General features: G+C 35.4%; 1 protein-coding gene across 2 annotated transcripts in view; it reads left to right on the top strand.

Moving 5' to 3' along the window:
* Positions 1-9,942, top strand: part of LOC135106442 (probable chitinase 2) — a 33,016-nt gene extending 23,074 nt beyond the window's left edge. For both annotated transcript variants that reach the window (XM_064015451.1, XM_064015452.1), the window contains exons 5-9: positions 2,938-3,165; positions 6,196-6,381; positions 6,677-6,900; positions 7,832-7,978; positions 8,871-9,942. In XM_064015451.1, coding sequence (XP_063871521.1) covers positions 2,938-3,165; positions 6,196-6,381; positions 6,677-6,900; positions 7,832-7,978; positions 8,871-8,964 — 879 coding nt within the window. In that variant the 3' untranslated portion in view covers positions 8,965-9,942. The remainder of the gene's footprint in view (positions 1-2,937; positions 3,166-6,195; positions 6,382-6,676; positions 6,901-7,831; positions 7,979-8,870) is intronic.
* The last annotated feature ends 2,047 nt before the right edge of the window (positions 9,943-11,989 follow it).

Below are 11,989 nucleotides of genomic sequence, written 5' to 3'. Positions count from 1 at the left end.
AATACCTAAAACACAAGGAACTCCATCTGGCAACAGCAAACAGCTGGACATTGCAGGACGGCCCATGTATAGGGAGGGCCTGCACACAGGAAAGTCCCCGCATGCTTTGTGCATGTGCAAGCAGTCTCGCCTTGTGAGTGACTGCCACCTTCTCATCAACTAACCTATCATAACCTAACCTAACTAAGCAAACCTAACCCAGCCAATATAGTGTGTAATAATATATAAGAGATCATATCCTGTAATTTGGTAAGGGTAGTTAGGTTAAGGTTAGGTTAGGGTTAGGTTAGGTTAGCTGATGAGAAGGTGGCAGCCAATAACATGGAAAGACTGCTCATACATGCACAGAGTGCACGGGTAATTTCCTGCATGCAGGCCCTCCCTGTGTGTAGCCCAAGGAACTTTAATATACAGGAGATGGCTTCCCGCTCTGCTCTCATTAAGACAAGTGAAGCCGGTGTGTAGAGCTTATGATCAGCAGATACACCCAAAACATTGCGATCTCCTGTGTTGAACTATAGGAATTTACCACTTTCTTTATGCATACTAGATGAAAAATAAGAAAGAATTGGTGGTTTGAGCTACAAAAAGTACATCATAGTTTCCTCAATATTTTATGAAGATCTGTTATCAATTGCAGTTATGGTAAAATAACCACAATATTGAAAGAAATACACCAGACATTTCCAGGAGAAATGGTAGTAAAAATGTTTTTTTTTATTGTTTATTGCATGACAAGGCACAAACAATAAAACAAAAATTCAATCACTAGATACCTTTTAAGTGTACAGTGACATGATATCACACATAATTCTAAATAAATGCTCTTTAACCTAAAATCACACAGCAGAAAGAGAGAAAGAATTATTGTATATCACATGAGAGAGAGAGAGAGAGAGAGAGAGAGAGAGAGAGAGAGAGAGAGAGAGAGAGAGAGAGAGAGAGAGAGAAATTTCATGTCAATAAGCAATATGTAAAATAATATAATTATTCTGTTTGAGATCAACATCTTTCACCTGTTATATATATATATATATATATATATATATATATATATATATATATATATATATATATATATATATATATATATATATATATATATATATATTCATTGATTGACTTGTATATAAGTAAGAAAAAGCAGTCAATTTCATTAGTAATTACAATTTAAAGTATATATTATTCATATAAATTATAAATGTGCATTATTGTATAAAAACACAGAGAGAGAGAGAGAGAGAGAGAGAGAGAGAGAGAGAGAGAATTAAATTTCATATAATTTCATATAAGGTCAATAAGCAATATGCAAATATATATTATGTTTGAGATCAATCTGGATTAAGGGATAATATAAAAAAAAATCAGCCTTCAGGCCATCTTTCACCTGATACACAGTTTATTTCTTCTTCATTTATATGCACATATATGTACATGTATGTACAAGTATATGTATATGTGGACATAATCTCGTCCACCCATATGTTCATCCCAAAGACAGCTTCCCATCTCTCACTCAAGTCCACCCAAGTTGAAAAACATTGTATGATCTGATTTGTATGTATGATTTGCCATCCAAATCCTGGTGACATGGCACCACACCACTATTGCAGCCTTTTGTGGTCACAGATATGTTGGGTGGTTTGGAAACAACAAAAAACAAGAAATGAGAAGCAGTACACCAGTGTTTCCTTATACTTTCAGTGCTCAGCTGGTAATGTTTTCGGTGTAAGGGAGTAGGGGCAGCAGCAGACCAAAAGCACACTGGCTTCACATTCATAATGTCATGCTGACTCCTCCCATTATACCTTCATGGTGTAGATGTTGTAGCCATTTGCAATTGATGCGCATTCATATTCAAATGTCCTGTGACTTCTAAACCATGGCATTAAAACCAATTTACCATAGAATATTTCCCACTTAGAAATATTTGATGTTTTTATTTCTAAGAACATATGATTTTCTTCCCATGATACCTGTAGTGTGTGTGTGTGTGTACATATATATATATATATATATATATATATATATATATATATATATATATATATATATATATATATATATATATATATATAATTCATTATTTTTTTATTTTCATTTCTTTATCTCATTTTTTATCTCAATGTGTGTGTGTGTGTGTGTGTGTGTAAATATTATATATATATATATATATATATATATATATATATATATATATATATATATATATATATATATATATATATATATATATATATATATATATATATATATATAATTCATTATTTTTATTTTCATTTTTTATCTCAATGTTCTTATATACTGGATCAATATGATTCCTTCTTATGTGACTTTTTCTTTTAATTCATGTGCCCACCATACATTTTCTTTGGGTTTTAATATTTTCACCTATTTCTTTATGAATGCTTTCCTAACAGGTCCTGTTTTCCTTTTTTTTTCTTTTTATAAATCTCAATCTTAGTATATAAATCAGGTGTGAAATACTTTAGATTCCTTGAATGCATAAAATTTGAATTTATTGAAATAACTTGTGAAGCAGTGCATTTGAGAATCTTCATCTTTTTTTTTATTTAATATTTACACTAGTTTCAAAGTTTACTTGTTTATTCATTTGTTAGTTTATTTCCTGTCTTTAGCTATTCTTTCTAAGGAATACTCTAAGCTTCACTCAAGCATTTGCTGCATAACAACCAAGAGTCTAACCAACTTGGAGCATCCTAGAAACACTGAGACATTGATCTGAATGTGGAATTAATTGGCCATGAGAGGTATTATTGGCAGGGACTGAATCCCAGATAAAAAATTACAGTAACTGCAAATCCAGTATATTATCACTTAGGCTAAGCTGATCAACAGGATTGGAGTGATTTTTAGTGTCTTGAGCATACTACCACTACAAAGCTAATTGAGAAGGGTGTTCTTTATTCTCTACAGGAACTCCGCAGAGAATTTGTTAAATATGGCTGGATGTTGACAGCTGCTTTGGCTGCAGGAAAGGCAACAATTGAGACAGCATATGACATAGATGACTTGGCACAAGACCTGGATTTCATGCACATCATGGCATATGACTACCATGGAAAATGGGATGGTCATACTGGGCACAATGCTCCACTGTATCCACGTGAGGATGAGCCAGAGGAAGAGAAATCCCTGAATGTGGTGAGTGGCTAGTTGCTGTAATGTTGAGGGATGAAAGTTGAGACAATCCCCAACATAAAATAATAGTAATCTGGAAAAGAGAAAGCAGTTATATTTTATTTCATTTTATTTTATTTATTAATTTTATTTTATTATATTTTATTTTATTTATTTATATATTTATTTATTTATTTATTTATTTATTTTTATTTACTTATTTTTTTTATGTAGGATGGGCACTGGCCAAGGGCAACAAAAAACTAATAAAAAAAAAAAGCCAACTGAGATGCCAGTCCCCAAATAGGGTTTGAAGCAGTAGTCAAAAATTGAAGGATAAGTATCTTGAAACCTCCCTCCTGAAGGAGTTCAAGTCATAGGAAGGTGGAAAAACAGAAGCAGGCAGGGAGTTCCAGAGTTTACCAGAGAAAGGGATGAATGACTAAGAATACTGCTTAACTCTTGCATTAGAAAGATGGACAGAATAGGGGTGAGAGAAAGAAGAAAGTCTTGTGCAGCAAGGCTGAGGGAGGAGAGGAGGCATACAGTTACCAAGATTAGAAGAGCAGTTAACATGAAAACAATGGTAGAAGATAGTAAGAGATGCAACATTGTGGCGATGAGAAAGAGGCTGAAGACAGTCAGTTAGAGGAGGGGAGTTGATGAGACGAAAAGCTTTTTGATTCCACCGTCTAAAAGATTGGTATGATTGGAACCTCCCCAGACATGTGAAGCATACATGGACAGATGAGGCCTTTACATGGACAGATGAGGCCCTTGTACAGAATTAGAAGCTAGGGGGTGAGAAGAACTGGTGGAGATGTCTCAGAATGCCTTACTTCATAGAAGTTGTTTTGGTTAGAGATGAGATGTAAAGTTTCCAGCTTAGATTATAAGAAAAGGACAGACTGAGAATGTTCAGTGTGGAAGAGGGAGACAGTTGAATGTCATTGAAGAAGAGGGGATAGTTGTCTGGAAGGTTGTGTTGAGTTCATAGATGGAGGAATTGAGTTTTTGAGACATTGAACAATACCAAGTTTGCTCTGCCCCAATCAGAAATTTTAGAGAGATCAGAATTCAGGCATTCTGTGGCTTTCCTGTGTGAACTGTATACTTCCTGAAGGGTTGGACATCTGTGAAAAGATGTGGAAAAATGCAGGGTGGTATCATCAGCGTAGGAGTGGATAGGACAAGAAGTTTGTTTTAGAAGATTATTGATGAATAATAGGAATAGAGTGGGTGACAGGACAGAAACCCTAAAGAACACCACTGTTAATATATTTAGAAGAGCAGTGACTGTCTACCATAGCAGCAATATAATGGTCAGAAAGGAAATTTGAGGTGAAGTTACAGAGAGAAGGATAGAAGCCATAGGAGAGTAGTTTGGAAATCGAAGCTTTATGCCAGACTCTATCAAAAGCTTTTGATATGTCTAAGGCAACAGCAAAGTTTCACCAACATCTCTAAAAGAGGGTGACCAAGACTCAGTAAGGAAAGCCAGATCACCAGTAGAGCGTCCTTGACGGAACCCATACTGGCGATCAGATAGAAGGTTGTGAAGTGATAGATGTTTAATAATCTTCCTGTTAAGGATAGATTAAAAAACTTTAGATAGGCAGGAAATTAAAGCAAAAGGACAGTAGTTTGAGTGATCAGAACGGTCACCCTTTTTAGGAACAGGCTGAATGTAGGCAAATTTCCAGCGAGAAGGAAAGGTAGATGTTGACAGATAGAGTTGAAAGAGTTTGACTAGGTAAAGTGCAAGCATGGAGGTGCAGTTTCGGAGAAAATAGGAGAGACCCCATCAGGTCCATAAGCCTTCCGAGGGTTTAGGTCAGCGAGGGCATGGAAAACATCATTGGGAAAAATTTTAATAGGTAGCATGAAGTACTCAGAGGGTGGAGGAGAGGGAAGAACAAGCCCTGAATCATCCAATGTAGAATTTTTTTGCAAAGGTTTGAGCTAATTGTTCAGCTTTACAGATAGATGTGATAGCAGTAGTGCCATCTGGTTGAAATAAAGGACGGAAAGAAGAAGCAAAGTTATTGGAGATGTTTTTGGCTGGATGCCAGAAGTCATAAGGGGAGTTAGATCTTGAAAGATTTTGACACCTTCTATTAGTGAAGGAGTTTTTAGCTAGTTAGAGAACAAACTTGGCATGGTTCTGGGCAGAAATATAAAGTGCATGGTGCTGGAAGGCCTAAGTACCTTTTGTGAGCCACTTTTCTGTCACATATAGCACAAAAAGGTTTAGATCAATAAAAAGAGTGAGGAGTGTACACCTCCATGCCAGACACTATAAACTCTGTTATGCACTCGGCACACAGAGATGAGTCTCTGTCACAGAAGCAGTAGTCATTCCAAGGAAAATCAACAAAATATCTCCTCAGGTCCCCCCAACTATCAGAGGCAAAATACTAGAGGCACCTCCGCTTAGGAGGATCCTAAAGAGGGAGTGGAGCGATAGGACAAGATACAGATATGAGATTGTGATCAGAGGAACCCAACCAATTGCTCTAGGTCGTGGAGGATAACAAAGTTGAAAGCTAATTCACCGGGATGGTCAGTGAAGGGAGAGGAGAGCCAAAGCTGGTGATGAACATTGAAGTCTCCAAGAATGGAGATCTCCACAAAAGGGAAGAGAGTCAAAATGTGCTCCACTCTGGAAGTTAAGTAGTCAAAGAATTTCTTATAGTCATAGGAATTAGGCGAGAGGTATACAGCACAGATAAATTTAGTTTGAGAGTGACTCTGTAGTCATAGCCAGATGGTGGAAAACTCAGAAGATTCAAGAGCATGGGCACGAGAGCAGTTTAAGTTATTGTTCACACAAACACACAACATCCAGTTTTGGATTGAAAATGAGGATAAAGTAGGAGGGAACAAAAAAGGGGCTACTGTCAGTTGCCTCAGACACCTGTGTTTCAGTAAGAAAAAGATTAGGTTTAGTAAAGGAGAGATGATGTTCTATAGATTGAAAATTAGACCTAAGACCACAAATGTTGCAGAAGTTATTTCCTCTGTTAATTCCTTTGTTAATTCAATTTGCAATAGGATGCCTCTGTTCAGCTGTACCTGGACTCTGGTGCTCCACCTCACAAGTTGGTGTTGGGGCTTGGTCTGTATGGTCGCACCTTCCTGCTCCGAGATGCATCCAACCCAGGAATCAATGCTCCATCTCATTCTACTGCCTTTGCTGGACCATACACAAGAGAAGATGGCTTCCTTGGTTACAATGAGGTGGAGGAACATGATTTTTGCACTTTTATATATTATTACTTGATGTTATATACCATAGCATATTAGCACACTTATTATCTAAGTCTAAATTCCAAAGCAAAAAAAACACTCAGATGTTTGGCATGCATTGCCATTGAGAAAATTACATAAATTAAATAATCTGCTTTCCTGTTGTATTAGATAACAGACAAACTGGGCAGATAAACTGTAATTCATGTACATTACAGTCTTAAAAACAACCTAAGATGTCTTTGTTTTGTTTTACTAATTTTATTTGTTTTCTCTTAAATAACAGATATGTGAAAAGCAAACCACTGAGGAAGGACTTTGGCAGATAGTATGGCAGAAAGCTCACCAAGTTCCTTACATGTTCAGAGACAACATGTGGGTCGGCTATGATGATGACGTCTCACTTAACCTGAAAGCAGCCTACGCCCAGAGGCTGGGTCTTGGTGGAGTCATGATTTGGTCTATTGACACAGATGACTTCACGGGTGCATGTTCTCAAAAAGGAATCAAGTAATGCATGATAAATTTTTCCTTAAAAGTAAAATTACAGTAATGTTGATTTCAATACATCTGTCTCTTTTCTCTCATGTAAAATTTCTTGTAAAAAGTTAAGGTTTGCACAGGATAAGCTGATCTAGAAGCCATATTCCTTAACTCTTTCCTCCCTTTGGTGGGGCAGCAATTTTTATTTGTAAGATATTTTCAGTAGCTTTATTAATGAGCTGATTTTTTTATAAATTTCAACTGGAAGATAATAATGATATAAAAGTATTAACCTTTCAGGGAAGAAAATTAGAAATAAATAAACATATATTATTTACCTAAACTCATCCATATGCTAGTTTCTTTATTAATGAGCTGATTTTTACAAATTTCAACTGGAAGACAATAATGATATAAAAGTATTAACCCTTCAGGAAAAAAAAATAATAATTAAACAAATATTATTTACCTAAACTCATCCATATGCCATGTCTCAAGCAGTACATGTTGACAGTTATATGGACGAGTTCATGTAAATAATGTACATTTTTCTCAAGGGTTAATACTGCAATATTATTATTGTTTTCCCATTGATATTTTTGGAAATCAGTATATAGCAAGGTTAATTGATAATATGATTGAAAATATTTGAATTATAAAATTTGTGTGAGTAGGAAGAACACTGCAAGTGCACAAATCAGCTATCTTGACAAAAGGCAGAGGAGATAGGAAGCATGACTTCTAGATCAGCTGTGGCTACCATAGTGCACAGAAAATGTCCCTAATTATTATCATTTGAAGACTTATTCTAAGTATAGGGTGGTTGCATCATATTTGTTCATTTAATATCATAATCATACATTTGGTTAATTTTCTTGTACATGCTTGTATTATTTACCCTAAATCAGGATGGATATTATCAACTCTAGTAAAGGTGAGAACACTTTTCTCTCAACAGGTTTCCAATGCTGCGTGCCATCAACCAAGCACTCAGTCAACATGCTGACACGAGGCCACCACCTCCCACTCCTGAACCCAAGCCAGATATTGACTTGGATGTGGATAATGATCTGGATGATAACCGCTATGATATAGATGACACAAGGTAGGTAACCTAGAGGATTTGTTAGTTGCCTTGAATTTTTTATAAAGTGTTGTCATTTTCATTGTACAGTAAAATCCCTCTCATCCGGCATTCGAGTATCCAGCAGCTTCAAGTATCCGGCACATTTTTCCCCGAGCCTTAAAATCAATAAAAAATTGATGTGTACTCATAAAATTGATTAAAATTCCCGTGCGAGGCATACTTTGTCCCCTCGCCACCAGAGCACACTGCTCCTCACTACCCGCGGCCCACTGCACTGTGTTTACTCAGTGACTCAGTCCCGCGTGTGCAGTTTATCGTCTGACACCTTCATCATGCCTAAAGTTGTAGAAAAGAGGAAGTGTGTTGTACTTACATTTAAGCAGCTGATCAGATCAGCTGCTGATTAAGATCAGCTGATCTTTGTTATGGTAAGATGCGTGAGTGTAGGGTGGTGATTGTGGACATAATTTCACTTCTATTCAAGTATCCGGCATGTCGGCGGTCCCGTTGATGCCGGATAAGAGGGATTTTACTGTACTGTACATTTTGTTGTGAAGTAATCTTATTAAATAGATAGATATAGTGTAACCACTAGATACTTGTGTATATAGTATATATAGTACTATATACCATATATAGTACTATATAGTATATATAGTAAGCATATACTTGTTCACATAGTATAATTATATTGTAGGAAATATTTTGGAGCTTGTAAGTCAGCTTTGCATTTGTAGCTGAACTCAGTGTCCCTCACCATTTTCCATGAATATTGTGTCCTTTCATCCCCTGCTCAGTACTGGTGAGTTTAAGAATTATTCAGTGAATCTTATCAGAAACCATCAACTAAGGTATTTATGGAAGCATTGTATATGTGACTCTAATTTTGCTTCTCCCCTTTCCTCTCCAGGACCTCTCCTGTGGACTCTGGTGTTGCCTCAGTCTCCTATCCAGTACTCAACATTGCTCTTGGATTAGCATTTGCAATTACTCTAGTTCACTAAATAGTTCTAAAAATCATGCATACATCTTCCTTATAATGAATGTTTACAAAAAAATATATAATGATATATTGTTACTTAGATTTGTGAATAATTTACATTAGTCAATATTTTTTTTCATTTACTTGCTATATTTGTATAATGATACAGTAATTTAATAACAAATATTTGAAAATAAATTCTCAAAATGCATTTAAATTATTAAAAAAAAAAAGAAACTCATTAGTTCCTGATCATTGAATATCTGAAGACGTGTGTACATAAAATATATGTATTTTTATGTTTAACACAGTCAGTTGTAGAGATTCTACTGAATGATGCTGGTGAAGCATTGTGGTTCACCTCTGGTATTCAGTGTTTAGCACCCCCTGTCTGTAGGATCTTTGTACAGTAATTGTATGTACACACACACACACACACACACACACACACACACACACACACACACACACACACACACACACACACACACACACACACAATATATATATATATATATATATATATATATATATATATATATATATATATATATATATATATATATATATATATATATATATATATATATATATATATATATATATATATATTTCCTTGATCATATATTTTTAGTAATACATTGCACAAAATAGTATTTTTTCTTCATTTATTAAGTTTGAGAGATCAATTGTTATTCATATATGGGGCATATGTGTGTGTGTGTGCATATACATATATACTGTGAATCCAAGGTTTGAATTTAATGTCATGATTATCTTTGCATATGTATATGCAGCCTCATTTTGTAAGGCCTGTACTTTACAAATATTTGAAATATGATGCAAAGGAAATTCCTCATATTTGGAAGAATGTGATTAAGCAGATACATTTCCAGGGTTTGCATAGTCATATTAAGGTAGGTACCAATTGTTAGTATTTTATCCAGTATACTACATAGTGCCTTCCCATGAAATTGAGAATAAAGTTACTGAGAAAATCCTAATGGTTTCTAAATCTGTGTAAGTTTGCCAGTATCTTAGCTATACAATATTTGAAGTAGTACTGTATGTTTATGACTGAATAGTGATTATATTAATGATGTTACTGTAGTGTCTGAGAGTATAAGTGGCTTTAAAATAATCTTAGACTTGGTGACTAGCATGATCCTATCATATAAGGTGCCATCCTTGTTACACTGTCTTTTTTTTTTTTTTTTTTTTAATAATGGTAAAGGTTCCCATAAGTAATATGCACACATGATGTAATGGTGTAAAGCAGTGGTCCCCAACCTGTAGCTTGCAGGCACCATGGCACCCTTGGGACTATATTATGGCACCTGCAAGGGTCAACCGAAAAATTGTGAAACATTCTTCATTTTAACATTTCTATATAGTTTTTATATTTATTTTTACTCAGACAATAACAATTAAGAAAATCCAGTAAAATTATTACTTATTATACACACGATTAGAGAGAGAGAGAGAGAGAGAGAGAGAGAGAGAGAGAGAGGGGGAATCTGTTGGAGGGGAGGAGGGAGTGAGGGTGTAGGACAGATGAGTACTACATATGATGTTTACTGGTATGTGTCATGTTCAAGTCCATTATTCAGTTCATTCACCAGCACAGTTGGTGTCTATCTTTTGCATAGTATGGACTACTGCAGTGTTGATAAACCACCACACATTCAGCATTTGTGTTATTCATGTTGTTTTCATTCATACTAATGGCTTCTAGTTCAAAGAAATGGTCACAAAGTTTCATAAAGAATGGGAAGAAACTTTTTTTTTGGGGGGGCAATATGAGAGAGGTGTGTGTGCTTAATTTGTCATTCTACTGTTGCAATATCCAAGAAAAGCAATGTAAAGAGGCATTTTGTTACAATTCATAAAAATTATTATACAAAGTATCCCTCTCACAGTGATGTAAGAAGGGAGAGAGTGAAGAAGCTCAAATCTGAATTGCAAGCCCAACAATACACCTGGAAACCACTTGCCAAAGCTAAAGCATCAATGATTACATCATTCAGTGTTTCTCATGTACTTACAAAAAAGAAAAAGCCATTTGAAGATGGTGAAACAGTGAAAGAATGTTGGCTTGAACCATCTAAGTTCTTGTTTGAAAATTTTAAGAATAAAGCTGAAATTGTAACTGCTATAAAATCCATGCCTTTATCAGGAAACACAGTCACTCGTAGGATAGAAATGATAGCGGAAAATGTGCTTGATCAAATAAAAGCTGATCTTGAGAAATGCACGTGGTTCAGCCTGCAGTTTGATGAATCAACAGATGTTATGGACACAGCCTAGTTAAGTGTTATTTGTGCTCGTTTTTTTTTCTGATGACAGCATGAAAGGAGATTTTTTAGTGCTTTTACCACTGAAGGAGAAAAGATGTGGTGCAGATGTTTATCAAGTTTTTAAGAGTTTTGTAGACAAGGTCAGTTTACCTCTTCAAAAGCTTGTGTCAGTAACAACGGATGGTGTCCCGTCTATAATTGGTAGCAATGTTGGATTTGTGGCACAGTGCAAAAATGATCCTGTATTCCTTCAGTTCATTAATTATCATTGTATCATACATCAACAAGTCCTCTGTTCAAAAGTTATTAACTATGAACATATAATGAAGGTGATTGTGAAAATCATTAATTCTATTCATGCTAGACCTCTTCAGCAGAGGTTGTTTAAAGCATTTCTGGATGAAGTGAATGCTCAGTATGGTGGCTTTCTCTTGTACACAGAAGTGCTTTGGCTAAGCAGGGGGAAAGTTCTCCAAAGATCTGAACAGCTAATTCCTGAAATCAAGAGTTTCTTTTTTGCAAGAAAGAGGGGACTCATGTGAAGTACTCAATGATCCACAACGGCTAGCTGAGCTAGCATTTTTAACTGACATCACATCTAAACTCAATGAGTTAAATCTAGAGTTGTAAGGACAAATGAAAACTCTGTCACAAATGATAAACTCGGTAAATGCCTTCATAAGTAACTTGAAGCTAGATCTAAGCAGATCTCTAAAGGGTTCTTACAATACTTCCATTCACTGCAAAAAA

Source organism: Scylla paramamosain, chromosome 13, assembly GCF_035594125.1.
Source record: "Scylla paramamosain isolate STU-SP2022 chromosome 13, ASM3559412v1, whole genome shotgun sequence".
In the NCBI taxonomy this organism is placed as follows: domain Eukaryota; kingdom Metazoa; phylum Arthropoda; class Malacostraca; order Decapoda; family Portunidae; genus Scylla; species Scylla paramamosain.
This window is presented reverse-complemented; position numbering and strand designations above follow the sequence as displayed.